The sequence below is a fragment of the Danio rerio genome, chromosome 8 (assembly GCF_049306965.1).
Source record: "Danio rerio strain Tuebingen ecotype United States chromosome 8, GRCz12tu, whole genome shotgun sequence".
Taxonomy (NCBI): Eukaryota; Metazoa; Chordata; class Actinopteri; order Cypriniformes; family Danionidae; genus Danio; species Danio rerio.
Window position 1 is genome coordinate 13,322,718 of NC_133183.1, and position 26,116 is coordinate 13,348,833.

At 34.3% G+C, this 26,116-nt stretch overlaps 1 protein-coding gene across 2 annotated transcripts; it reads right to left on the reverse strand.

Annotated features, from left to right (window-relative positions):
* Positions 1–193: 193 nt before the first annotated feature.
* anapc7 (anaphase promoting complex subunit 7) lies at positions 194–24,155 on the reverse strand. 2 transcript variants are annotated; one of them, XM_073909555.1, is made up of 11 exons: positions 23,795–24,069; positions 18,108–18,297; positions 16,904–17,023; positions 15,933–16,044; positions 12,940–13,093; positions 11,168–11,310; positions 10,972–11,089; positions 10,574–10,770; positions 6,632–6,856; positions 3,777–3,927; positions 194–1,061 (listed from the first exon to the last, which is right to left on the reverse strand). In XM_073909555.1, exons 2-11 carry the CDS (start codon positions 18,195–18,197, stop codon positions 872–874), a joined length of 1,500 nt encoding a protein of 499 aa, XP_073765656.1. In that variant the 5' UTR covers positions 18,198–18,297; positions 23,795–24,069; the 3' UTR covers positions 194–871. The 2 variants fall into 2 exon arrangements, with proteins under 2 accessions (XP_073765656.1, NP_001107057.1); NM_001113585.1 differs by having other exon boundaries at positions 872–1,061; positions 24,055–24,155.
* Positions 24,156–26,116: the final 1,961 nt, after the last annotated feature.

A 26,116-nucleotide genomic window follows, 5' to 3' on the forward strand; every position in this document is an offset into this window, starting at 1 on the left:
TATATGTACTCGCCACAAAAATCCATAAACTGAACATTTTTTACAAAGTGTATATTACATATATATATATATATATATATATATATATATATGGCTTGAAATATGACTCGATATGACAAAAACGAACAAATAAAACTATATTAAAGTATGCTTTTTTCCATAAAAAAAAACAAACAAACAAACAAAAAACAACAACACTTGATCGCCTTTATAGAAAAACAATGTAGGACAAACTGTTAAAAATCACGTGGGGGCAAAAACTTAATTTCCTTTTTGATTTTGTGGTGAAAAACTGCTTAAATCTCCTAACGTTCATCATATCCAACAAAAACACACAGCATTAGCACTCTGTGATGTAAAGAGTAACTTTAAACAATCATCTTTTTCAATAGAGTGAACCAAAGCTCAAAAGAGCAGCAGAATAACAGAACTGACACAATGAAAAACAAAAAAGCTGCAAAAGTGAAGCTCATGATGTTCATAAAGCATTAGAAACTATAATGGAGTAAATCCTTTATATGTTTAAATGGACAGTTTATTGTTGGTCTGCTCATCTCTGAACTCAAGAGCTCTCAGTTGTACTATATTAGCTTGTTTTTTTTTAATCTCCTGTATGACAAAACTGGAGACTAAATGACCAAATAATTAGTAGTAAATTCTTTATATTTTTTTAGTCCAAAAATCCAATCGACATCATCCTCGAGGTACAGCTTATTATTAGCCAGCTCAAGAACTCTCTGCTGTACAATATCACCCTTTTTATGACAAAACTGGAGACCAAACCAAATACCAAATCAAAGCGATCCATCAATGTCCAGTAGAGGGCAGCAGTGAGCGTGATGTGTTTCAGAACACATTTGAGTCGTGGTGGTCACTGCATGCCGAACCACTGCTCCTGATCTGCCCACTGCGCCGCCTCGCTGTCGCTGCCCTCCAGATCTCCTTCCTCGCCGCTGCCCTCCATGTCGTCTCCGTCCAGCTCCACCGTGGCGTCTGTGGGACTCTCCTCTTTCTCCATCTTCTGCATCCCCTCTAGTGACTTCTGGTCATTGGGGTCCAGGCTGTGGACGAGGAACAGAAGCACACCGTCATCTTTATATTATAGAGAGCTCAACATGTGGGATTTTATTACTCTGAAATTAAACCACCGGTTCTACTGCACCCAGCCAGCTCTGAGCTGGAATCAAACTGGCATGAGTCGTTGCTCTAACCAGGAGGCTAAAGAGCATGGCCTCCAGCGTCTATGGCTGAACAGCTTTTGAGGTCAGAGGAGTGAAGTTTACCTGCATAGCACTTCGCTACCTGGCCTTCGTAACACTCACTCCCATCCCGGACGAGCCCCCACGTGTAACCCACAGGTTCTACTGCACCCATCCCACCCTGAGCTGGGATCAAACCGGTGATACTTTGCATGGGAGTCAGTTGCTCTAACAAGGAGGCTAAAGACCATGGCCTCTAGTGTCTGTCTAGCACTTGGCTAGCTGGCCTCTGATACAGAAACAATGCATTAAAGATATAATTGAAGAGGAGAGTTCAGCACAAAACTGAAAATCATCAACTCATCCTGCACTGTCGCTCTGTTTCTTCTGTTGAACACAAATGAACAGGAACTCAAGAATGTTGGAAAAAAAACATCCTATTATTGATGCTGCTTTTTCAATGGTTCTTCAGAATATCTGGTGTTGTGTAGAAGAAACAAATTCATTCAAGTTTTGAAGCACTTGAGTCAATTTTCTTTTTTAGTTTTTAGGTGAACTGTAGTGTTTAGTTTGTAGATGAGCTTTAGAAAACACCTTTAGTAAAGCGGCTTTGAAACAATAATTATTGTAAAAATGGCTATACAAATAAACTTGAATTGAACTGAACTATCCGTTTAATAGCATTTTCATTAGCAGAGGAACATATTAATACTAGCATTATTTCAAATGACTTTTTGGGGGGTCTCATTTACCAGTTAAAACCTCAAGCAAGGCTCAGTTTAAAAAAAAAAAAAAAATATATATATATATATATATATATATATATATATATATATATATATATATATATATATATATACGCACGCACGCACGCACGCACGCACGCACGCACGCACGCACGCACGCACACACACACACACACACACACACACACTAGCCCTCCCTGAATTATTAGCCGCCCTGTTTAATTTTTCCCTAATTTGTTAACGGAGAGAAGATTTATTCAAAACATTTCTAATGGCTCATACAATGATTTATAGTGGTTCAGCTGAGTCAATATTGAAGGTAAAAATGTTTACTTTGAGTTTAGCTGCGCATATTTTCCTGTCAGGTTTGTTTTTCACAATCACAACTTTTTGCGTTGGAAGTTCTGCTCATTAATGAGACTCCCTGAAAATGTTTAGCCAATGATAAATCCTTGGGACCTATTATGCAAAAATGACTTTTATAAGGGCTTTAAACACAGTTGTGTGGCAACAGTGTGTGAATATAACCAGGCAGCTTCTAATGGTAAAAATGCATTCATTCTGTTTTTTATAATCACACTTGATAAAAAAAAAATCTGCAGGAACACTTTGATTGACATTTTCCCTTTGTACACGACTTCATCAGAGGGGGAAAGCTCCATGCATTAATTACCATCTCTCCCTCATGAGCATAGGACGTTGGTCTTGTTTGTGAATCTATCTATATGCTGACTCATGAGCGTTCGAAGCTCCACCCTCTTTTGAAAAGAGCGCAATCTCACTAGGATCAAGCCTGAAAGGGTCAGTTTCAAAGAGTTATAAAACATGATCTGTGGGGTATTATGAGCGGAAACTGAAGTGAATTTTATACTCTTTAAAGTGTGAAGTTAATCTATATATTCAAATTATATGTGTATAATCTGCTTGTAGATTTGCCTACCATTAAAACCATTAAAGTGTTATGTAAGGGGAAAGGGCCTGAGGAAACCACTAAGGGTCACGAGAAGTGGATGAGAAGAGAGCGGGAGAAAGCCTGAGTAATCAACTAAGGTGTCTCAGGAAATGGATAAGAATAGAGCAACACATGTGTAAACAGAGACGTATAGATGGATAAGATATATAGTTACCAGGTTGGGGTCAAGGGTTAAAGTAGGAGGGATCTTGTGTAACATATGGAGAACAAAGAAAAAAACTGGTGTAGAAGACTATTTAAACAGGCTATAATTTGAGTGAGACAGAATTTTTCAGACAGAGATGCTACTGGGGGTCTCCTGAAAGTTCTCCTTTGTTGTCGACAATAAAGTATATTCTTCTGTTATTCATAACCTCCAGACTGAGTTTGATTTAGTAAGAGAAAAACCAAGAAAACCACTACAAAACTTCACATACACACTCTAGGGCAGGGGTGGGCAAACTCTGTCCTGGAGGGCTGGTGCCCTGCACAGTTTAGCTCCAACTCTAATCAAACACACCTGCTTAAAGATTTCTAGTGATCTTGAAGACATTGATTAGTTTGTTCAAGTGTGTTTGACTAGTGCTGGAACAAAACTCTGCAGGGACACCGGCCTTCGAGGATCAAGTTTGCCCATCCCTGCTCTAGGGGCATCAGAGACGTATTTTACATCTTGTAAAAAGGGGCATAAATAAGTCACCTTTACACAAATACTGTTAGCAAGTAGCAGAAAAGCTGTAACTTGTTAATGGTTTTAAGTTGTTCCTTCCAGGATCCAATGGATAGAAATGGTAAAGAAGATACTTTGTATGGAGATACTCATGTTTAGCTTGGGACTTGCTTCAAAAAAGTGCATTGGACATAGAGTCTGCCATTTACCTCAGTGCTATACTGTACTGGTCCATCGCTTCCTGATAGTCATTAACAGCAACCAGAAAATCTCCCAGCATTCTGTGCAGCACACAGTCGCTCTGATTGGCTAACGTGTTTCGCAGAAGAGCAATTCCTTCCTCATACTTCTGTTCTCGACCTGTGAGAGAAATTGATTTGATGTTAAAAAATACTTTATTATGATTCAATATTACATAAAAAGATAATAAAGTATAAAGAGACAATAATAGTATAATGCTATATATATATATATATATATATATATATATATATATATATATATATATATATATATATATATATATATATATATATATATATATATATATATACATTAGGGATGTGCGGAGCAGCCGGTATTTGTATTTGTTGAGAGGGGAAAAGTATTTGTATTTGTATTCGAGTAAAATTCAAAATGGCGCAAAAAATATATTTTTTCTATTACACTACTAATTTACGTTATATTGAAAGTATTGTTTAATTATACTCATTATATAAATTATAGATATGCAATATTGGCTGTTGTTTTTGAACATGTGATAAGAAATGTCATTGAAAAGAAAATAACATAGAAGCCATTATCTCATCCATGGTTAAACCAACAACTCATAAAATACCATTGTGAATATTATGAACCCCACCACCACTGTTCTTGTTGAAGGACACTGAATAGACAGAATAAAAACAAATAATACTTCAAAAAACTGTTCCTCTTCTGAAAGAACTTTTTTCCAATGGACAGAATTCCTAAAACTAAAATTAACTAAATAAATCTAAATAAACCCTGCCTGGGAGATCTGGCAGAACAAAAGTATTCTATATAATACTAAAAGATACAGCCCTGCTATTATCATCTGCCAGCCACAAAAAAAGACACAAAGTTTGTTTGTTTGTTTATTTAGAGATATCTGCAAATATTTTTCAATGAATGTCCATGGAGGAATATGACTAGTCAGTCATAATATATTTGCAGATATTTCCAATCTGAATTATAATTATGACAAGTCAAAATATAATTAGAGATATCTCTAAATATATTTATGGATAGTCTGAACAAGGTTTAAATGCTAAGACGGCTTGCCATACGCACAGTGGCACAGTGGAGATTTCTCTAGTTATATCGTTTCAGTCGTTTGTTATGCAGTGACATGCAGTCAAATATTTCGCCAAACAGTCCTTAGGGATGCGGGGACACGCAGTCAGATATTTAACCGGACAGATCCGCCACTTTTGGCGCGCATAAACAATCATAAAGCTCTCGTGCTGCAGGAATGAGGAGGTCTGCTGAAGGCGCGCAGCTGACGTGCAGTAAGGGGTTTGCGTCTTTAATAAACTACGGCAGTTTGCGATCACTGAACAGTAAGAATGATTAATAAATCCATATGAAACAGCCCCTTAAAAGTCACGTCTCGCTTTCAGTTTCGGGCTTTGGCGCGTTTTGCACTGAGCGTGTGTCTTTCTCTCTCTCTCTCTCTCTCTCTCTCTCTCTCTCTCTCTCTCTCTCTCTCTCTCTCTCTCTCTCTCTCTCTCACTCAGGCATGCACTGTGGTCTCATGAGGAAACGCAGCTTTTTGATACAGTGTTTTTCTTGCTCCCGAATACAAATAATTTTTCAAGTATTTGTTCGAATCAAGTATTCGTAAAAACACGCTATTCGTGCCTTTCCGAATACCGTATTCGGGTTCGGCTCCACCCTTAATATACATATATATATATATATATATATAAAACTAACAAAACTAAAAATAAATACTAATTAAATAATGCAGAAAATTATCACAACTATGAGGAATTGACAAATTATTAAAAAAATTAAAAATAATACCAATAGTTAATTATTAAAAATATTTTGATTAAATTATAAAAAAATTAAAATACATAAATTTTTAATTGAGAAAAAATTTAGATGTAAAAGAAATAGAAGAAATATATACAATAACAAAAAAGTCAATTCAAATTTTAAAATAATATTCACGATAATAACATAAAAAACGCATTATTAAATAAATTATAATACAAATAATTAAATATATTACTACTGCTGCTATTAATAACAACAATAAAATAAAAATATTAATCAAACAGAAAAAGAATCAATTAATAGTTATAAGAAATAAAAAAATAATCAACTGTAAAATACATCAAAAAGTAAATTAATAAATTGTATTCATAATCATGCATTTATTCAAGATATGATAAGTTGATATGCCAAACATTATTACTATTGTTAAACTTAAAAAATCAGAAAATTACACTGAAAACTACAAAACTGATAAAAACTAAATTAAAAAAACAGTTAAATGAAAAAAAAGAACTAAATAATATATTGTGTGCAAAATGTTAATAATTAAACAGAACATAATCAATTTATAGTTATGAATAAGAAATAGAAAAATAATCAACTGAAAAATAAATCCAAAAGTAAATAATAAATACATGATTATGAATATAATTTGATAAAAATATGATAAGTGGATCCATCAAATATTATTACTATTATTAAAATAAAAAAGTACCCAAAAATTGAACTGAAAACAAAAACAAAAAATAATAATTATATAAAAAACTAAATAATATATTATGCGCAAAATGTTAATAATTAAACAAAAATAATTAGAAATAAAATAATAATAAATTTTAAATTACATAAAAAATTAATTAAATATGATTACTATTACCATTTATTATATAATAACTTTATACATCAAATATTATTATTATAATCGTTAAAGTTTTTTCAAAACTGAAAAAAACTAAAAAATATGAATGAATTTAAAAACCATAATAACCGTGATGTGCACGGTTTCTGATTTACTCTACAGAGAAGCAGATCTGAGACTCACTGAGCAGCTCTGCTTTCTTGACCACAGCTTTGATGTAGTCGGGCCGCTGTGCGAGGGCTTTGTCCAGCAGAGTCTTGGCTTTCTCCTGGGTCATGGGGTCTTCCAGACACACAGTAGCCAGAATAGTCAAAGTCTGAGCGTTTGCTCCCAGAGTCTTATAAATATTGTTGGCCATCCCCATCGCCTCACGGATGCCATTAGACGCTAGATAGCAGTCGATCAGACCTAGAAACAGGAATAAAAGAAAAATCTAATAATGTTGTTCACACATTCAAAAGAAAAGTACACAATAGAATCGATTTATAGCTTCAAACATGCAGCTTAGCCTTCAGTTTACAGCTGATATTCAAATGTGTTGTGATCAATCAAATCACAAAAAGATCCATCTCTTCTGTCCAGTTTTCTGATGAAGGGGGTTTGTGTGTGTGTGTGTGTGTGTGTGTGTGTGTGTGTGTGTGTGTGTGTGTGTGTGTGTGTGTGTGTGTGTGTGTGTGTGTGTGTGTGTGTTAAAGGGATAGTTTACCCCAAGAAATCTGAAATTTACTCACACGTGTGATTTCAAACCTTTGTGACTTTTATACTTTCTGTTAAATATAAAAGAAGATAGTTTGAAGATGAAAACTGGTAACTATTTACTTCCATAGGAAAAACAAATACTATGAAAGTCAATGGTTACTAGTTTCTAGCTTTCTTCAAAATCTATTTTTTTGTGTATTATGCAGCAGCTGAGCTACAATCATGGTATCTAAAACTCAGAATTTTTGAAAACTAAACTGAAACTTAACTTCATGGTACAGGGCCCGGGTGTAAACAGCCCCATGCTGTGAAAACAATCCAGCCAAATGCATCTGCATGTGATCAAAACTGGAAAAGCTCAAAGCAAATTCTGCTTTTTTTATCATCCACTTGTTTGAAGAAAACACATCTTAAAGGGACAGTTCACCCAGTCCTACTGCAGCGTTTACTGAGGGTGCAACGGTTTAAACTACTGCGGTATGGTAGGTGGTATGTTTAGAAAAAAATATATATACCTCTGTATTGGGTGACAAAAATCTGACAATTCTATTATTGTTATTATTATTATTCGATATGTTTTAATTATGTCTATTATAACTTTATTGCATTTATCATTGTGTGTATCTTTCACTGCTGCACAATTTCATGCCTGTAAAGAGCCTTACCATGCTACATTCTATATACAGTTAAAGTCAGCATTATTAGCCCCCCTGAATTATTAGCCCCCTGTAATTCTTCTCAGCACATTTCTAAACATAATAGTTTTAATAACTCATCTCTAATAACTGATTTATTTTATCTTTGTCATGATGACAGTAAATAATATTTGACTAGATATTTTTCAAGACACTTCTATACAGCTTAAAGTGACATTTAAAGGCTTAACTAGGTTAATTAGGTTAGCTAGGCAGGTTAGGGTAATTAGGCAAGTTATTGTATAATGATGGTTTCTTCTGTAGACTATCGAAAAAAAATAGCTTAAGGGGCTAATAATTTTGTCCCTAAAAGGGTTTTTAAAAAATTAAAAACTACTTTTATTCTAGGTGAACTGAAACAAGTAAGACTTTCTCCAGAAGAAAAAATATTATCAGACATACTGTGAAAATTTCCTTGCTCTGTTAAACATAATTTAGGAAATATTTTTAAAAAAAGGAAAAATTCAAAGGGGGGCTGACTTCAACTGTACTTGTTTTTCCTGAGGATGTTATTATTTATTTGGTGATTGATTCACTAATGTGTATATAGTTTTTCTACGTATATATACACGTATGTGTGTATGTATTGTACCCCCTCCCCTTTATTTTATTTATTTATATTTTTTATTATTTTATTTATGTCATGTCATTGCGTCACCATACTATCCGCATTTCCTCCAGAGTTTCATGCAATTTCGGGTTTTTGATTTTTAATTTGTGGACTTTAACTACAGTTTGGCACTTTCACTTTCATTCATGAACATTTCATGCATGCCCCTCCGTGACAAACGAGATATTGGATGCAACTATGAACTTATGGAAGACTGTTGTTTTAATGAAAGTTCATACGGCATGCTGAATACAAGAAAAAAAACTCAGCATTTCACGATGCAGGTGTCCGTGGTCTGCACTGCTTGGGTAGGTGCAAAGAGTGTCGAACAGAAGTGTGTGTGTGTGTGTGTGTGTGTGTGTGTGTGTGTGTGTGTGTGTGTGTGTGTGTGTGTGTGTGTGCGTTTGTGTGTTTGTGTTTGTGTGTGGACTATCCTGTTGCAAAACACAGAGAAAAGTCCTACATGACGGTAATACTTCGATTGCTGTGTTTACATGTCTGTACTGCACTTCAATAAAGCATCTAAAATCGGCATACTCCACTCGTCTCAATTCAATTTCTGTTTAGTTCGATTATGACCTTAATCTGATTAAATTATTTAAAAAATTTATTAAATTAATAAAAAAATAAATAAATAAATAAAAAAAATAAATAAATAAATCGCTGTTGACATGGTTAACTCTTAATCAGAGTATTGTCTTAATTGGATTAAAATCTAATGATTGGTGTCCTTGTAAATGTAGTCAGTGACATCAATGTGCTGTGTTTTGGTCTCACCTGTGAGGAAACTTGATGTAAACAACAGATTTACATACTAAGAGGTGATTGGACAGTTCTTTGTATGCGAATGCATGTGAATCAAATCAGAAGCGTATGAAGGCAATTTTTTTTTTTGCATTGTTGCAGTTGTTTTTATCATCCAACCAATATTAATAATACATATTCTGAAACGCAGATCACAGGGCACACCGAACTCTGGGAGAACAATGGGACTGGTATTTTATGAAGAACTATTGCACCCATACCATTTACTCACACTCATGTAGTTATAAACTTTTATACATTTCTTTCTTCTGTTAAACACAAAACTAAATATTCTGAAGAATGATGGGAAAAAGCTTCCAGAAAAAGCATTCATTTATTCTTTTTCGACTTAGTCCCTTATTTATCAGGGGTCGCCACAGCGGAATGAACTGCCAGCTATTACGGCATATGTTAAACACAACGGATGCCCTTACAGCTCCAACCCAGTACTGGGAAACACCCATACACTCTTGCATTCACACATACACACTCATATACTACAGCTAATTTAGTTGATCCAATTCATATGTAGCGCATTTCTTTGGACTGTGGGGGAAACCAGAGAACTCAGAGGAAACACAGCGTTACGACAAAAGTTTATTTATTTATTTATTATTATTATTTATTTATTTATTATTACTGGGAGTGGAGTTCGTGGATTTCCCTTACCCCTCTGGCCGATGTTTGAGCTTGTAGGGGTGGCCTGCCTATTTATTTGATTACTTTTGACGATGTTTATGTTTAGGGAGAAAGGTAAGCTTTCTGTATTTTTCTTTCAATATTTATAGGGAATTTAGTGCAAAGTTTGTTATTTTGGCCTGTGGCCACCCTGAAGAGATACTCATTTAAATGTACTACTTTTTTCCATAATAAATCTATGCAATTACTCTCAACTGAGTGTCTAAGTTTGGTTGTCGACTGAAGGGGATCTTTTGAATGAGGTTTTTGTTTTGTTTGAGAAATCCACCACCCCAACACATTTGTTTTTCCACTTACTGTGCCCATGTTAATTTACCCAAGACTTAGGGCGTAATACACAAGGAACACACGCAAACTCTACAGAGAAATGCCAACTGGTCCAGCCAACTCGAACCCTTGACCTTCTTGATGTGAGGTGACAACGCTAATCACAAAAAGTGCTATGGAAGTCTTCAGATTATCTTCATTTGTGAAGAAAGAAACTCAAACAGGTTTGAAATGAGTGAAGGATGAGTAAATGATGGACAGAATTAACATTTTTGGGTGAACTGTCCCTTTAACAACAGGAGTAAACAATGCTAATCATGACCATTCCTCATTAAACAGAAGTGTTCTTGCCTTCGTAGCAGTCGAGTCTGCAGGGTGCGAGTCTCATGGCCTCTCTGAAGTGAATGATGGCCTCCTGCACGCGGCCCATGTTCCTCAGCGCGACCCCCTTCAGGAGCAGCGCCTGCACACTGTTACTGTTCAGCTGGATGGCTTTAGCTCCCAGATACAGAGCGCGTGAGTAACGCTTACTGTAGAAACTGTGACATCTGAGGACAACAACACACATCAGAAGTAGAGATGGGCATTTCATTCATTCATTTTCGTTTCAGCTTAGTCCCTTTATTCATCAGGGGTCGCCACAGCGGAATGAACCACCAACTTATCCAGCATATGTTTTACCCAGCGGACATTTCACACTAAATTATCATATGTCTATCTGTGCACAATGCTTAAAAGGTCAGACTCACCCGGATATGACCCAGGGCTCAGCATGCTGGTCAGAGATGTTGAACAGACGTCCTCCTAAAACCTCCACATCTTCCAGATGACCCTCTCTGGCCATGAGATAGCCGTATACGTCCATACCTACAAATATCAGTTAATTTCAGATGAGACATCATGCGGCACATCAGCATTATTAGGCGACTGGTTATTGTCCTGCACCTTTGATGAGGTACGGGTCCAGCATCTGAGCTTGCTCAAACTTCAAGATGGAGTTCTTGGTGTCTCCGGCTCGGAAATACACATCCGCCAGGGTGACTAGAAGATCAACATTGTCCCTTAACAGAGACTTCTTCTCTAAAGAGCTGAAGAGATATAGAAGATATTTAATATCCAGTTGAAGTCAGAATTATTAGCCCTCCTGTATGTTGTCGTTTCAATAACTAATTTCTAATATTCAAACTTCTTTATTTTGTCTTTGCCATGATGACAGTAAATAATATTTGACTAAATATTTTTTCAAGGTACTAGTATTCAGCTTAAAGTGACATTTAAAGGGTCAGGAAACACCAAAACACATTTTTTGAGCTGTTGACAGTCGTATATGTGTCCCACACTGCTAAAAACACTATTAGGACACCTATATTTCACTAAAAAGTGTAAATTGGTTGTTTTTGCGTTATTTCAAGCAAATTCGTACTTCCGGTTTGAAACGAATTTTTGAAGCTGCGTCACGGTCATGACATAATAGCCTGTATTCCAGCGTGCAGACTGGGCGTCTGTGCCAGAGTGTGTCTTATTATGTCTTACAGTGTGATGCATTAATGCATGAGTAAGGCTTGGTTCAAACCAATCAGCGCGCTCTATTGTGCAACTTCATTAATATTCATTAGTCACAGTGTTTAGACGGCAGAGACGCCACGTTGTGTTGGCAAAACAAGCGTGAAGTGTTGCTTTTATAGTTTGCTGCTGTTAAGTTTCGTTTTCATTTTCTCTCTGTGAGAGCTCAGAGTCACGTGTGGATTAACAGTGTACGCGCCGCTCGACAACAGTAACTTACGTGTCTAAGGAGGAACATTGTTTACCTGAGAGCTGTTCTCATCTGCAAACGCTGAGATCCGGATTAGCTTGTAGTATTCTCTTCATAAAGACGCGGCTCTAGTTGCTGTTGATTGTCCTGTCTCTACAGATTTGGTAAGTGAGCGACCAGTGCTTTTTGTTTATTCAGTTTGTTCGTATCTAACAAACTATTGGACCGAGTGTAAACATGTTAGCACCACAACCAAACTTTAACCTCGTGTAGGGTTTTTACCGCATTTAGTGACCGGAATAACACACGCGGCTTTCTGACGCTACCTGCCGTGTGCATCTAAGTTTCCGAGAAATGCGGAGGGTTTTTTTCTCTCATTCGCCGTGCGGTATCAAACATTGCTTGAAAAATACACGCTTAGAGCAGATCCTCGAATCAAATATCTCGTTTGTCGTGAGGGGCATGAATGAATTCCCTGAATGAAAGAGCCAAACTGCAGTTAAAGTTCACCATTTAATAATTTGGCAAATAATTTGACTACAGATGTCCATGTAGGTTAAACACCATCACTTTCTCCTGTGTGTTTGTGTCAATTTTGACTCTGAAACTCACGCGCGCCCAAATAGACACTCCCACACCATCCCACTTTTCTTCCTCCGACACTCCCCCCTAAACAGAGCTGGACACGCCCACTTTTCTGACTTTTTCCAAAGTAGAGCTGTGAAAACACCCTGCTGAAACGAGGGGGTTTCATGGCCCTTTAAAGGCTTAACTGGGTTAATTGGGTTTACTAGGCAGGTTAGGGTAATTAGGCAAGTTATTGTATAGCAATGGTTTGTTCTGTAGACTATCGAAAAAATATATCGCTTAAGGGAACTAATAATATCGACCTTAAAATGGTTTTAAAAAATTTTTAAAGTGCGTTTATTCTAGCAGAAATAAAACAAATAAGACAAATCCTCACCAGATAGTGTTGATGGCTCTCTGATTGTCTCCTCCATGAATGAAGGCATGTGCTTTGATCCAGACAGAGAGCCAGTCCAGATTGGGGATACTCTGAATCACGTCCATGGTCATTGAGGCCACTTCAGCTCCCTTCACTGACAGAGACAGAAGACCTGCAGACCACAACACAAGGACAGGCTTTCATTCAGCCCTTACAATCAGCATTAAGGAGACTGTTCACCACAAAAATCATCAATTGCTTGTTATTTCCTAACAATGAAGTGGTTCTAAGCTTTTTTGAGTTTCTTTCTTGTGTTGAACAAAAAATGAGCCATTGACACTAATGGCTGGGTCTTCAACAGAAGGAAGAAACAAGTGGGAGGATGACTAAATGAAAATGCTTTAGTCTGTTCGTAGTTTAAATATAAAGATAAATCTTAAATCAAGAAGCATTTTCTACACAACCAAAAAATTTTGTCTTGTTTTCAGAAATAATGTCAAAATGAATTTAAATCAATTAAATGATTTTTTCTGGGACAATGGGCTAAACCAAGACATGTTCCTGGAGGTCTACCGTCCTGCAGATTTCAGTTGCAACCCATATCAAACACACCTGCCTGTAATTATCAAGTCCTGTTCAGGTCCTGATTAATTGGTTCAGGTGTGTTTGATCAGGGTTGGAGCTGAACTGTGCCGGAGAGTAGATCTCCAGGAACAGGGTTGAGCACCTCTGGGGTAAAAAATATAATATTTTAAATACAAATAAAATAACAATCTTCGCTTTGAAATAAGATTATTATGCTCACCCTATTGGAAGACTGTTTTGCTTATTTCAGAAAAAAAACACTTCATTTAGAAGTATTATTTTTGAAAGCAAGACAACATTTTTCTTGATCTAAGAATGTTAAGATATTTGGACTACATTTTTTGCTCCGTTAGTGAACTCTTCCTTCAAATACCAACAAAAAACATACAAAAAATCTAATGGCAGATTATGTTGTTTGAATTAAGACTCACTTCAACCTGACATTATTTCTGAAAACAAGACAATAATTTTTACTTGTATTTAAAGTTTAATGACTTAAGATTTTTTTTTGTCATTTAGACTACTTTTCTTTCAGTGTGGATAAACTCTTCCTTCTAAAACAATTGGCAGATTATTTAGCTTGATTTAAAACTCACTTCACTTTATCATTATTTCTAAAAACAAGACAATATTTTTTACTTGTCCAGAAACCTTTTCTCGCCTTGAAACAAGATTATTATGCTTACTCCATCAGAAGATTGTTTTGCTTATTTTGAAAAAAAAAAAACACTTCATTTTGGAGTATAACTTATGAATAAAAGACAATATTTTTTACTTGTCTAGAAAATGTTTATTGATTTAAGAATATTAAGATATTTGGACTACATTTTTTCTCCGTGGGTGAACTCTTCCTTCAAATACCAACAAAAAATATAAAAAACAACAACTGGCAGATTATTGTTCGATTTAAAACTCACTTCAATCTGACATTATTTCTGAAAACACGACAATATTTTTGGCAGACTTTTGTAAAAGAAAAAGATTAAACATATCGGGACTGTTAAAACAACATTTTACTTTATATATTCTTTCGCTTCCAATACAACAGCTAAGATTATGAATGACGGAGTGTAAAGCCATCTCTCGTGCACTTCAGCAGCGCATCCCGCTGGAGAGAATGCGCTGTTTAATTTCATCTCAAGGTATAAATAAAAACGAACACAGCTGCTCATCACGCTCAAAAAGTCTAACTAAAATGCACAACTCTTGTTGGTTGCACCCGCGAGACGCACAATAAACCCAAGACCCCGATCTTTTAAATCGATGTTTGTGAAGCATGTGAACCAACCGCAGACGCTTTGTCATGTTGGTCGCGACACTCTGCTTCATACCTTATTAGTTTATTACAATAATTACACTTAGCTCTGTCATTATTCTTCACCACATGTAGCCACTCTTTTAAACACATTTTGCCGTCCATCTCTAAACAAATGTTTAGATTATTATTGAAGGTGCTCTACAAGTGGTGAAGTTCCTGGCAGAGTAGAGAGTGAAAAAATGCATGCAGAAGTTGGACAAGAGCTATTAAAATATTAATTGTATAACAGGTATTGGTATCTAATCCCGCCCGCTTTTATTACAAGTTGTGTTTTTTTTTATAGTTTTGGCTGTGAAGTTTAATAAGAATATATATGTATTATATTATACAGTATATTATACCATACTATATATATATATATATATTTGTGTGTGTGTGTGTGTGTGTGTGTGTGTGTGTGTGTGTATATGTATATACACACACACACACAAACACACAAACACACATACACACATACACACATACATACATACATACATACATACATACATACATACATACACAAAGGAATAATCGTTATTATTAATTGTGATTAACATTTTGAGTAAAATAATCGTGATTATCATGTTGACAGACATATATGTGACACGTTGCTAAAACACTTTGAGGTGAACACACTTTAAAATGAAAGTTGGTTGTTTTCGTGTTGTTTAGAGCAAATTTGTTCTTCCGATTTAAAAAGAAAATTTGAAGCTAAGTGATGACGACAAGATCATTGCTTAGATTCCAGCGTGGTGATTGGCCGGCAGTACCAGGCAGTACACAGGGACGTCATTGGGTTTTGAGCATGTCTGGGCATTAATGCATGAGAAATAGTTGGTTTGCAAATTGGTTATTTTTTTAAGCCCCTGCCTCTTTCACCACTTGACACTTGCACCTAAACAAAGCTGGACTCACTTTCCTGACATTTTTCAAACAAGAGGCGAGAAAACACCCCGTTAAGACAGAGGGGTTTCATGAAGTTTCATGACCATTTAAACCTTTTTAGATTTTAGATAGATTGAACAGCAAAATGTGACAAAAACTCATCAGAAAAGCTATTTTTGCAGTGTGGGTGAACTATCCCTTTAAATACCAAAAAAAACCACCAAGTCAAATTCTTACTGACCAATGATGGCATCGAGAGCCAGAGGACACTGTCTCAACACCTCCTTATAGCTCGTAACCGCTGACCGCTCCTGACCGGCCTTTCTGTACAGATTTGCCAGCATCATGTTGATCTGTAACACAAACAAATTATCAGACAGTCTTCTATTTTCATTTGTCACTTTTAGACAAACACTACCATACATTTGTTTGGTATTAGGGCTGCACAAATACATCATTTCAGCATCGATATTGCAATTTGTTTATTATATTTAAAAATCATAAAAAAAATTATTCCAATCAAATTAAAATGATTAATCCTTAAACAGAGCAAATCAAGTCATATGGAGAAATTGCTCATATTGCAATAAAACAAAATATTGCAAAAAAAAAGACATTTATTTAGCCCTAAAACAGAGTAAAACCTAACAAATGTAGAAAGATTATTGCAATTTTAAATAACTTTTAAAAGAATTTTTAAAATAAAGATTAAATCATAATCACGAATAATAATTCATTTAATTAATAAATAATTTAAATTTAAATAAATAAACAATTTAAAGTTAAAAATTTTCCTGTGATTTCCAATCTTGGCATGATCTTTCAGAAATCATTCTTTTATGCATTTCTATTATTAACAATTATTGGTAGGTAGGTACTCAATCCTTAATACTGATTTATTTTTAATAATCAATGTTAATAGATATCTTGCCTCATATTTTTGTGGAAACATTTTATGATTCTTAAAATAATTATTTGTTTTACTCACTCATTCATTCTTGAATAATTTAACAAATAATGACAGGTTTCACAAAAATAGGAAGCAGCTCAAAAGTTTATCACAGATAATAATAATGATAATAATGATAATAACAACAAACAACAATACCAATAATACAAATAATAATAATAAAATAAAATCTTCTTAAAGGATCATTGAAAACTGGAGTAATGATTCAGACACAGAAGTACAGCATGTGAAAATAAACAGACCTTTGGCGTCCTCTGGCGTGAAGGAATCCCATCCAGCACAGAAATGGCATCTTTATCCAGCTTCAGAATAGTGTAACACTCTGCGATCTTGTATTTCACTTCAATCTCTGATGGCAAGTTCTGTAGTTAATGAAAACAGAAAGTCAAATGTCAACAAATGTGAGCATGAGAAATTATGCAGCCGTTACAAACATCACCATGATAATCGAATACAGAGATAGTTTCCACAAGTACAGTAACGTTTAAATCTATCATATGTCACAGTTTAGTGTATTTTGCCATTGTCATTTACATAAAAGAACTGTAGTTCATTGCACCTTCTAGTAAAAAAATTCACACACACACATAACACACAACACACACACAACACACACACCACACAGTTAAAGTCAGAGATATTAGCCCCCCTTTGAATTTATTTTTTTAATAAAATAAGTGACATCACTTATTTACTATATAACTACAGGTTAACTGTTTTTAAATAACAGTTAAAAGCTATTAGTTACTAGTTAATTAGTTAACGTTATTAGTACCTTTTTATTTTTTATTTATTAGTAACTAATAAGGTTATGGTAACTAATAATCTTTTGTAAAGTTGCTTTGAAACAATAATTATTGCGAATAGCGCTATACAAATAAACTTGAATTTAATAAAGGTTTTTAATCTAATTATTATATATTAAACCTTTTTAATATTATTAATAGGCTGCAGTTTGCTAGTTACTTTATTTTCAAGATCTGAACTATCTGCTGATGCTTTCCATAGTACGGAAAAAAATGTCATGTTAAATGCTATTTAAACATTGGAGACATTTAACACTCAAAGAAGCACATAATCAGGACCAGAGGTGATCATTGTCATAGTAGTTTATGCTGTTGTTCAGCAGCGAAGTTGCAAAAATAGAAAGCATTTCTAAAACAGAAATTTCGCACATCGTTGTCACAGTTGGTTTGGATAAAAACTCCTTATAACATGGAAAAGATCACAGCGGCACAGCGAGTGTCACAGTGTGGGTTGTTAGAACATGGTGTAATGTAAAAGGGGGAATGATTACGAATACTGCATAACGCAAATGCAGAGAAGGACCACCACTCCTAACACAGTAAATGGTCAGACTTTGGCTCAATCCCAATTCTACCCCTTAGCCCTTCCCCTTACCTCTACCCCTCGTTTTGCTGTAAAACATTTGTCTGTGGAGCTGACCTGTGCCTGCACCGCAGATGTTGTGCTGCCTGTGCTGGAGGGACGAACTTTAGATGTCTTGCTGAGCATCTTCTTCTGCTGTAGAGCCATGTTGTACTTGCAGGCCGCGTTCCTGTACTCTTTATCATGGAAGATGGCATCAGCATGATACACCAGCAGCTGGTACTTCTGAGACGGGGAGAACAGCTCTCTGAAAAAGAGGACGATATAACTAGTTAACATTCAGCTGTTAAATGAGTTTGCACACATGTATTCATCAATATACAACTGGAAGCTTCCAATTAAAGGTAGTAGAATTGTAGATAATGTTCAGTTTTTCTGCACAGACTGATCACTAGGCTTAATAAGAGCTCAATGTAAAAGCCATGGGTGTTGATTCTATTATGCAATTAATTCATTGTAATTTCTATTTTCTTCTTTAGGGCAACACTGTGGATCAGTGGTTAGCACTAGTGGTCGCTGGTTCGAGTCCCGGCTGGGTCAGTTGGCATTTATGTGTGGAGTTTGCATGTTCTTCCTCCTGTGTTCACGTGGGTCTCCTCCGGGTGCTCTGGTTTCGCCCACAGTCCAAAGACATGCGCTACAGGTGAATTGAATAAACCAAATAGTGTATGACAGTAAATGAGTATGATGTTAATGGATGTTTCACAGTACTGGGTTGCAGCTGGAAGGGCATCCGCTGTGTAAAACATATGCTGGATAAGATGATAAATAACCCCTGATTAATAAAGGGACTAAGCTGTTGGAAAATGATTGAATGAATGAATTTTCTTCTTTAATGTCCTGCTAAAAATGTTTTAGTTTTAGCTAAACAGAGAATCATTACTGATATTAATTTGGATATATTCACATGGACTTTTAATTTTTAGCCAGGCAGCCCAAGGTCTTCCGTTGAAAGGTCTTTCCATTACCAAATTGTGACGTTTAAGATCTGATTTCTCTAAAAATCAGTGATCTTCACTGCCTGTTAGATATACAATATGAAGTGGGTCTCAGATTGAACAAGAAGCACTGCATCAAATTCCATTTCCCCCGCCATGTCTTTAAAATATGATATTTTACGCCAGTATTTTCAATGTAATTTCTGTGCTAGCCTGTTGCTACAGATGGCGCTAGTGGTTACAATGGTCTTTCATCTATTTTTTACGCTTGAACAACAAAGTGAATGCTTAAGTCTATTTAACTGAATGTATTTTAATTGCATTACAACATGGATGCTTTGAAAACAACCTTGTGAAATTGAAAATAGTCATAATAAGCCTTCACCGGATGTTTATCATTGACTTTAAAACTAGCTGTGCATAGAGCCCTTTAAGACATTAAAAATGTGAATATACGTACAATTAGGAAACATCCATGAGGAAAAAAAAATAACTTAAACTTAGAGAGTTCAATTAACAAATCTACTTAGAAATACCTACACATATTAATAATGTTATGTTCTGCCAAAATAGTCCAGGCGCTATAACTATTACAATTTGCACAGTAAAATACAATATTTTAACACCTTCAAGAAAAATGTAAATATAACATGGGGCCTTAATACTAATAAACAAATCCAAACATACACACAAACAAAAAAAACAACAATGATGTTTTGCCAAAATAGCAGTCACTATCATGGTTGAGACAATAAAATTGTATATACAGTTGAAGTCGGAATTATTAGCCCCCATGTTTTTTTTTTCTCCAATTTCTGTTTAACGGAGAGAAGATTTTTTCAGCACATTTCTAAACATAATAGTTTTAATAACTCATCTCTAATAACTGATTTATTTATCTTCGTCATGATGACAGTAAATAATATTATACTAGATATTTTTCAAGACACTTCTATACAGCCTAAAGCAGGGGTGTCCAAACTTTTTGGGCCGAGGGCCAGATGCAAAAAAACAAACGTTGTCGCGGGCCAAATTTTACATACATCACACAGACACGCATATATATATATATATATATATATATATATATATATATATATATATATATATATATATATATATATATATAAATACAGTTGAAGTCAGAATTGTTAGCCCCCCTAAATTATTAGCCCCCGTTTATTTTTTCCTTAATTTCTGTTTAACGGAGAGAAGATTTTTTTCCACACATTTCTAAACATAATAGTTTTAGTAACTCATTTCTAATAACTGATTTATTTTATCTTTGCCATGATGACAGTAAATAATATTTGACTGGATATTTTTAAGACACTTCTATACAGCTTAAAGGGACATTTAAAGGCTTAACTAGGTTAATCAAGTTAACTAGTCAAGTTAAGGTAATTAGGCAAGTTATTTTATAACAATGGTTTGTTCTGAAGACTTAAGGGGCTAATAATTTTGACCTTAAAATGGTTCATAAAAAAATTTAAACCGCTTTTTATTCTAGCTGAAATAAAACAAAAGTCTTTCTCCAAAAGAAAAAAATATTAACAGACATTCTGTAAAAATGTCCTTGCTCTGTTAAACATCATTTGGGAAATATTTAAAAAAGAAGAAATAAATCAAAGAGGGGCTAATAATTCAGACTTCAACTGTGTGTAGACAGATAGATAGATAGACAGATAGATAGATAGATAGATAGATAGATAGATAGATAGATAGATAGATAGATAGATAGATAGATAGATAGATAGATAGATAGATAGATAGATAGATAGATAGATAGATAGATAGATAGATAGATAGATAGATAGATAGACAGACATACCGACAGACAGACAGGCAGACAGACAGGCAGACAGATAGATAGATCATAACAAGAACTGCTGCTTAATTGAATGCATGTAATAGCGACACCCGGTGGTTATTTTTTGAATTACGTTCATTTTTGTATAGCGGGCCAGATTCTATTGGTATTTATAAAAAGCCTCGCGGGCCGCCACAAAACTGATTGCGGGCCGCAGATGGCCCGCGGGCTGTAGTTTGGACATGCCTGGCCTAAAGTTACATTTAAAGGCTTAACTAGGTTAATTATTTTAACTAGGCAGGTTAGGGTAATTAGGCAAGTTATTGTATGACGATGGTTTGTTCTGTAGACTATTGAAAAAAAAAATAGCTTAAAGGGGCTAATAATTTTGACCTTAGAATGACTTAAAAAAAATAAAAACTGCTTTTATTCTAGCTGAAATAAAACAAATAAGACTTTCTCTAGAAGAAAAATATTACCAGACATACTGTGAAATTGCCCTTGCTCTGTTAAACATAATTTGGGAAATATTAAAAAAAAAAAAAAGAAAAGAAAAAATGCAAAAGGGGGGCTAATAATTCTGACTTTAACTGTATATATACATGATATAGTGTGTATATATTCGTGAAGAGACATATTTAAACATATTCTTAAGGAAATTCCTGTCTTTATGAATAGATCAGTGAACCGTTGACTCAAACGATTCATTCAAAACAATGATTGATTTAGAAAAAAAGCTAACTTATGCCTTTATGTGGCGACCCCTGACGAATAAAGGGACTAAACTGAAGGAAAATGAATGAATGAATAAATTTTCTTTTTTAATGTCCTACTAAAAATGTACATTTTGGGGTGAACCTAAATGTCAACACATCTGACTTCTCAATGGGGAACCGGGTTTTAAAATAATAAACTGATCCAAAAATACAAAAACAAGTAATGTTTTAGTTTTACCTCAATAGAGAATCCCTACGGATATTAATTAAGACATTAAATATGTGTATATATGTACAAGTAAGAAATATCCATGAGGAGAAATATAACTTTGGGACACTTTGGGAGTTTAATTAACAAATCTAATCAGAAATAGACATGGGAAGATAACCGTTTTCAAGATATACCGTGGTTTGGAAAAGTCAAGGTTTTAAAACCACCAAAATTTTCTGCTACACAGTTTCTAAGATTGTGTAAGATTTTTTTATTTACGTTTTTTTATTTTTTTTATTAGGACAACAGTATCTCCAGCAGAAAAAAATGTCCTAACATGCTGTATTAAATTGTACGGAAATCTGTGTTTTTTAAACAAATGAAGGCAGAAGAAGTTATTTAGTTCTTATTTAGCCTGACATGTTTACTGCTCCAAAATATTTAAAATATTTCTCAAAATAATATATATTGTGTGCAAAGTAGAAAAAAATGTTTCTTTTATACCGAGACATTTAAAAAGAAGTTATTTTAGGGCAGCAATCCCAATATCGTGAAACCATGATATTTTTAACCAAGGTTATCATACCGTCAGAATCTTATACCGGCCCATGCCTAATCAGAAATACCTAAACATATTAATAGTGTTATGTTCTGCCAAAATAGTGCAGGCGCTATAATTATTACAATTTGCACAGTAAAATACAATATATTAACACCTTCAAGAAAAATATTGATATAACACAGGGCGTTAATACTAATAAACAAATCCAAACATACAAACAAACAAATAAACAGCAATAATGTTTTGCCAAAATAGCAGTCACTATCATGATTAAGACAATAAAATTGTATATACAGTTGAAGTCGGAATTATTAGCCCCCATGTTTTTTTTTTTTATTCCAATTTCTGTTTAACGGAGAGAAGCTTTTTTCAGCACATTTCTAAACATAATAGTTTTAATAACTCATCTCTAATAACTGATTTATTTATCTCGTCATGATGACAGTTAATAATATTTGACTAGATATTTTTTAAGACAATTCTATACAGCCTAAAGTGACATTTAAAGGCTTAACTAGGTTAATTAGGTTAACTAGGCAGGTTAGGGTAATTAGGCAAGTCATTGTATAACGATGGTTCTTATTTAGCCTGACATGTTTACTGCTCCAAAATATTTAAAATATTTCTCAAAATAATATATATTGTGTGCAAAGTAGAAAAAAATGTTTCTTTTATACCGAGACATTTAAAAAGAAGTTATTTTAGGGCAGCAATCCCAATATCGTGAAACCATGATATTTTTAACCAAGGTTATCATACCGTCAGAATCTTATACTGGCCCATGCCTAATCAGAAATACCTAAACATAATAATAATAATGTCATGTTATGCCACAATAGTGCAGACGCTTTAATTATTACAATTTGCACAGTAAAATACAATATGTTAACACCTTTAAGAGAAAAGTAAAATAAACCTTGGGTGTTCAGTTAATAAACATATCCAAACATACACACAAACAAACAATAACAATGTTTTGCCAAAATAGTAAACGCTATCATAATTATGACTTTAAAATTGATATACACACATGATATACTGTAGAAATATTCACAATATGAATGTCCACAAAATGAATGTTGAAAGAATGCTGAAAAATAAAACATTTTATTATGTTTTTAATCATTTTTAATTAGTTTATTTTTTATTTTCTTGATTCTTTTATTCTTGTTTATGTAAAGCACTTTGAATTACCCTGGTGATTGAAATAAACTTGCCTTACCTAAAGGAGATACCCAAAAACTATGATAGCTAACGTTAATAAAAAAAATAACTAGCACTTTTGGAAAAACAATGGTTAATACCATAGTGAATTGTGGACACTGGGGTAAATTTGGTTTTATATTCGCACATTCTGACTTCCTCCTTAATAATATACTTTCCGAAAAGGATTCTTTGCAATTTACGAATAGTAAAATCATATTAACAGCGAGCGACTATTAAAGTACAACATTGTTCACAGTCAATTAAATGGTGGTATTGTTGTTTTGAAGTCATGTTTACATACCATTGCTGACTTAATAATCAAAGTACCATAGTAAACAATATAGAGAGCGTGTTACAAGTTGTCCCTGAACGAATGTGACCAACTTTACCTAAATATCTGACGGTATTGTTGCTCTTATTAAATTACACTAACGTTACATTACTTCACTTAAGCTTACTGTATTATGACGTCACATATCTGTTTTTAATAAATAACACATCACATGTAATATCCAATATTTGGTCAGTCTTCCAGGTGTGTTTATATAGTGACGCACTCACGGGTTGTTGGTGCTCATGGTCAGGAGTAAACTACTGATGATCCGGACATTAGAGTGCAGTCCGGCCGCTGCCATATCCCGCACATGATCGATCACATTCATCTTCAAAATCTTTGAGTCTGAAAGCACAATTCTGGTAAGTAATCGATACGCAGCGCAGCGGAAAACACAGCACAGTGACGGAGAAAAGATTTTTTGAACTGCAGGAAACAATAATATTTCAAAATAAAAGTCGGATATATCGCCAAAAGAAAAGTCGCCGCTCTTGGCAAGTGTTGTTTACAATATTTCAGGTTTGAGGTTATTTGGTCTTAAGTTTCACATTTTACAAAAAAAATTAAGCATATGCTTTAAAAATACATTAATCAAGTATGATTTCTAACATTTGACAATAGTTTCACTGTGTTTACGAGAGAAACGAACAAATGTACAGATTAGTGTTTTTTTTTTCGCTTTAAAAAAAATCTTTTCTATACATTAAATGCAAAAAATGTCTAGAAAATAACTTTTGTGGCAATGGCGAAATATGAGTGGATTAAGTTTATGTTAAAAAGTCAGCAATTTATTCTAACTAAAATAAAGTTATTTTGACGATAAATGCTAATTACAAACATCATTTTAAATTTAAAAACAAATATTTATCTTAGGCTATCATAAGTGTGTTTTTTTCGTGATATTGCAAACCATCATAAACCATTAGGTTACTAGGCCAACCCGTTATTTTATTTATTAATTATTTTATTTATTAAGCCTTTTTTAATAGCTTGTTTTCAGGTTATTTTCATTTTAGGGCCATGCGCTACTAGTCAAAACGAACTCGATATGTTGTATTTTAGCTCTTAAAATAGATCTACAATATATTTTATGTTGTTTAATTTGCATGAGCAAATAGCAGTATAGCCTAAATTACATGTTTTTAAAAGATTATCTTTCTGCCTACCTGCAGCGCACGTGAGTGGTTCCTCGGTTGATCCGCGGTAATTCCACTTAAGTTCTATACCTTTTCCATTTATAACACTGCAAACTTGACTTCGCAGGCCGATCATCTTTAAACCCAAAAGGCATATTTATTATTATAGCTTGACTGCTGCTGCATAATGGGATGTTTCTCTACACAAAGTGCGCTTTTTAGCAAGATGAAAGCATTCAAAGGGTTCTGCGTTTTGTCAATTTTAGCTTAATTGTAATAATATTAATATTAATAATAATAATAAATAAATTTAAATATTATTTATAGTGTAGCCTACTGTGAGACTGTGTAGTAAACTATTTTTTTTATTAAAACATTCTTATTAGGCTACATCTTCCCGAAAAACTAATAAGACTGGCAGTTGCGTCTCTGCTAAAATTAATTTAACAGCAAATTTCTTATGTGTTTTTTTTCCTTTTGGAGCTCAAGAAAGTTGTGTTTAAATAATTAGTTAACCAAAACATGTAATGAATTAAGCTGCTCCTATCATCACAGACGGTACTGCTACTTCATAGTTGCCTAAATATCATTCTGAAATCCCGCCAAGACTCTCAAAGAGCGTAAAAGAGTAATAAGAGTTGAGCATGATATGACGTGAATACTAGTTAGCTCCCATAGAAATATACATTGGATGTCGCCTACCCTGATGTTGTCTATTGGAAGGAATGCGTCAATAGATCCGCCATTTTAGTACAGGGTAGCGCTCCTTTGAAATGAACGCTCCTTTTAATTGAGCGCCATCTAGCGGTCACATGATCTAATGACTAAATATTATGACAACTTGTTCAACTTCTTTTATAAATATATATAACTTGATATTACTTTTTTTCTCACCACCACACTGGTCTTTTTCACAAGAAAAAAATGTTGTTGTTGGAAACTGTTTTTATATACACTTAAATTTGACTTTTGCATGCTAAAAGTACTTGAGTAAGAGACGTTTTACTTGATTTGGGTCATTAGAAAAACTCCATATGATTTATGTAGCCTATACCTGCTGTAGTCAACCTTAATCCTACTGTAGGTAGCCATAAAACCAAAACAACACCCATTCTTGTCTTAGGACATTTTAATAAGCAAATTTTAAAATAAC

Bases quoted from the DNA above. Each gene is read 5' to 3' on its own strand.
- anapc7 (NM_001113585.1), bottom strand. From the start codon at position 24,155: ATGAATGTGATCGATCATGTGCGGGATATGGCAGCGGCCGGACTGCAC. The intron at 11,090-11,167 runs GTGCAGGACAAT...TGATATTTGTAG, and splicing joins GGACCCGTACCTCATCAAAG to GTATGGACGTATACGGCTAT. The intron at 6,857-10,573 runs GCAAGAACACTT...TCCTGTTTCTAG, and splicing joins CAGACTCGACTGCTACGAAG to GTCTGATCGACTGCTATCTA.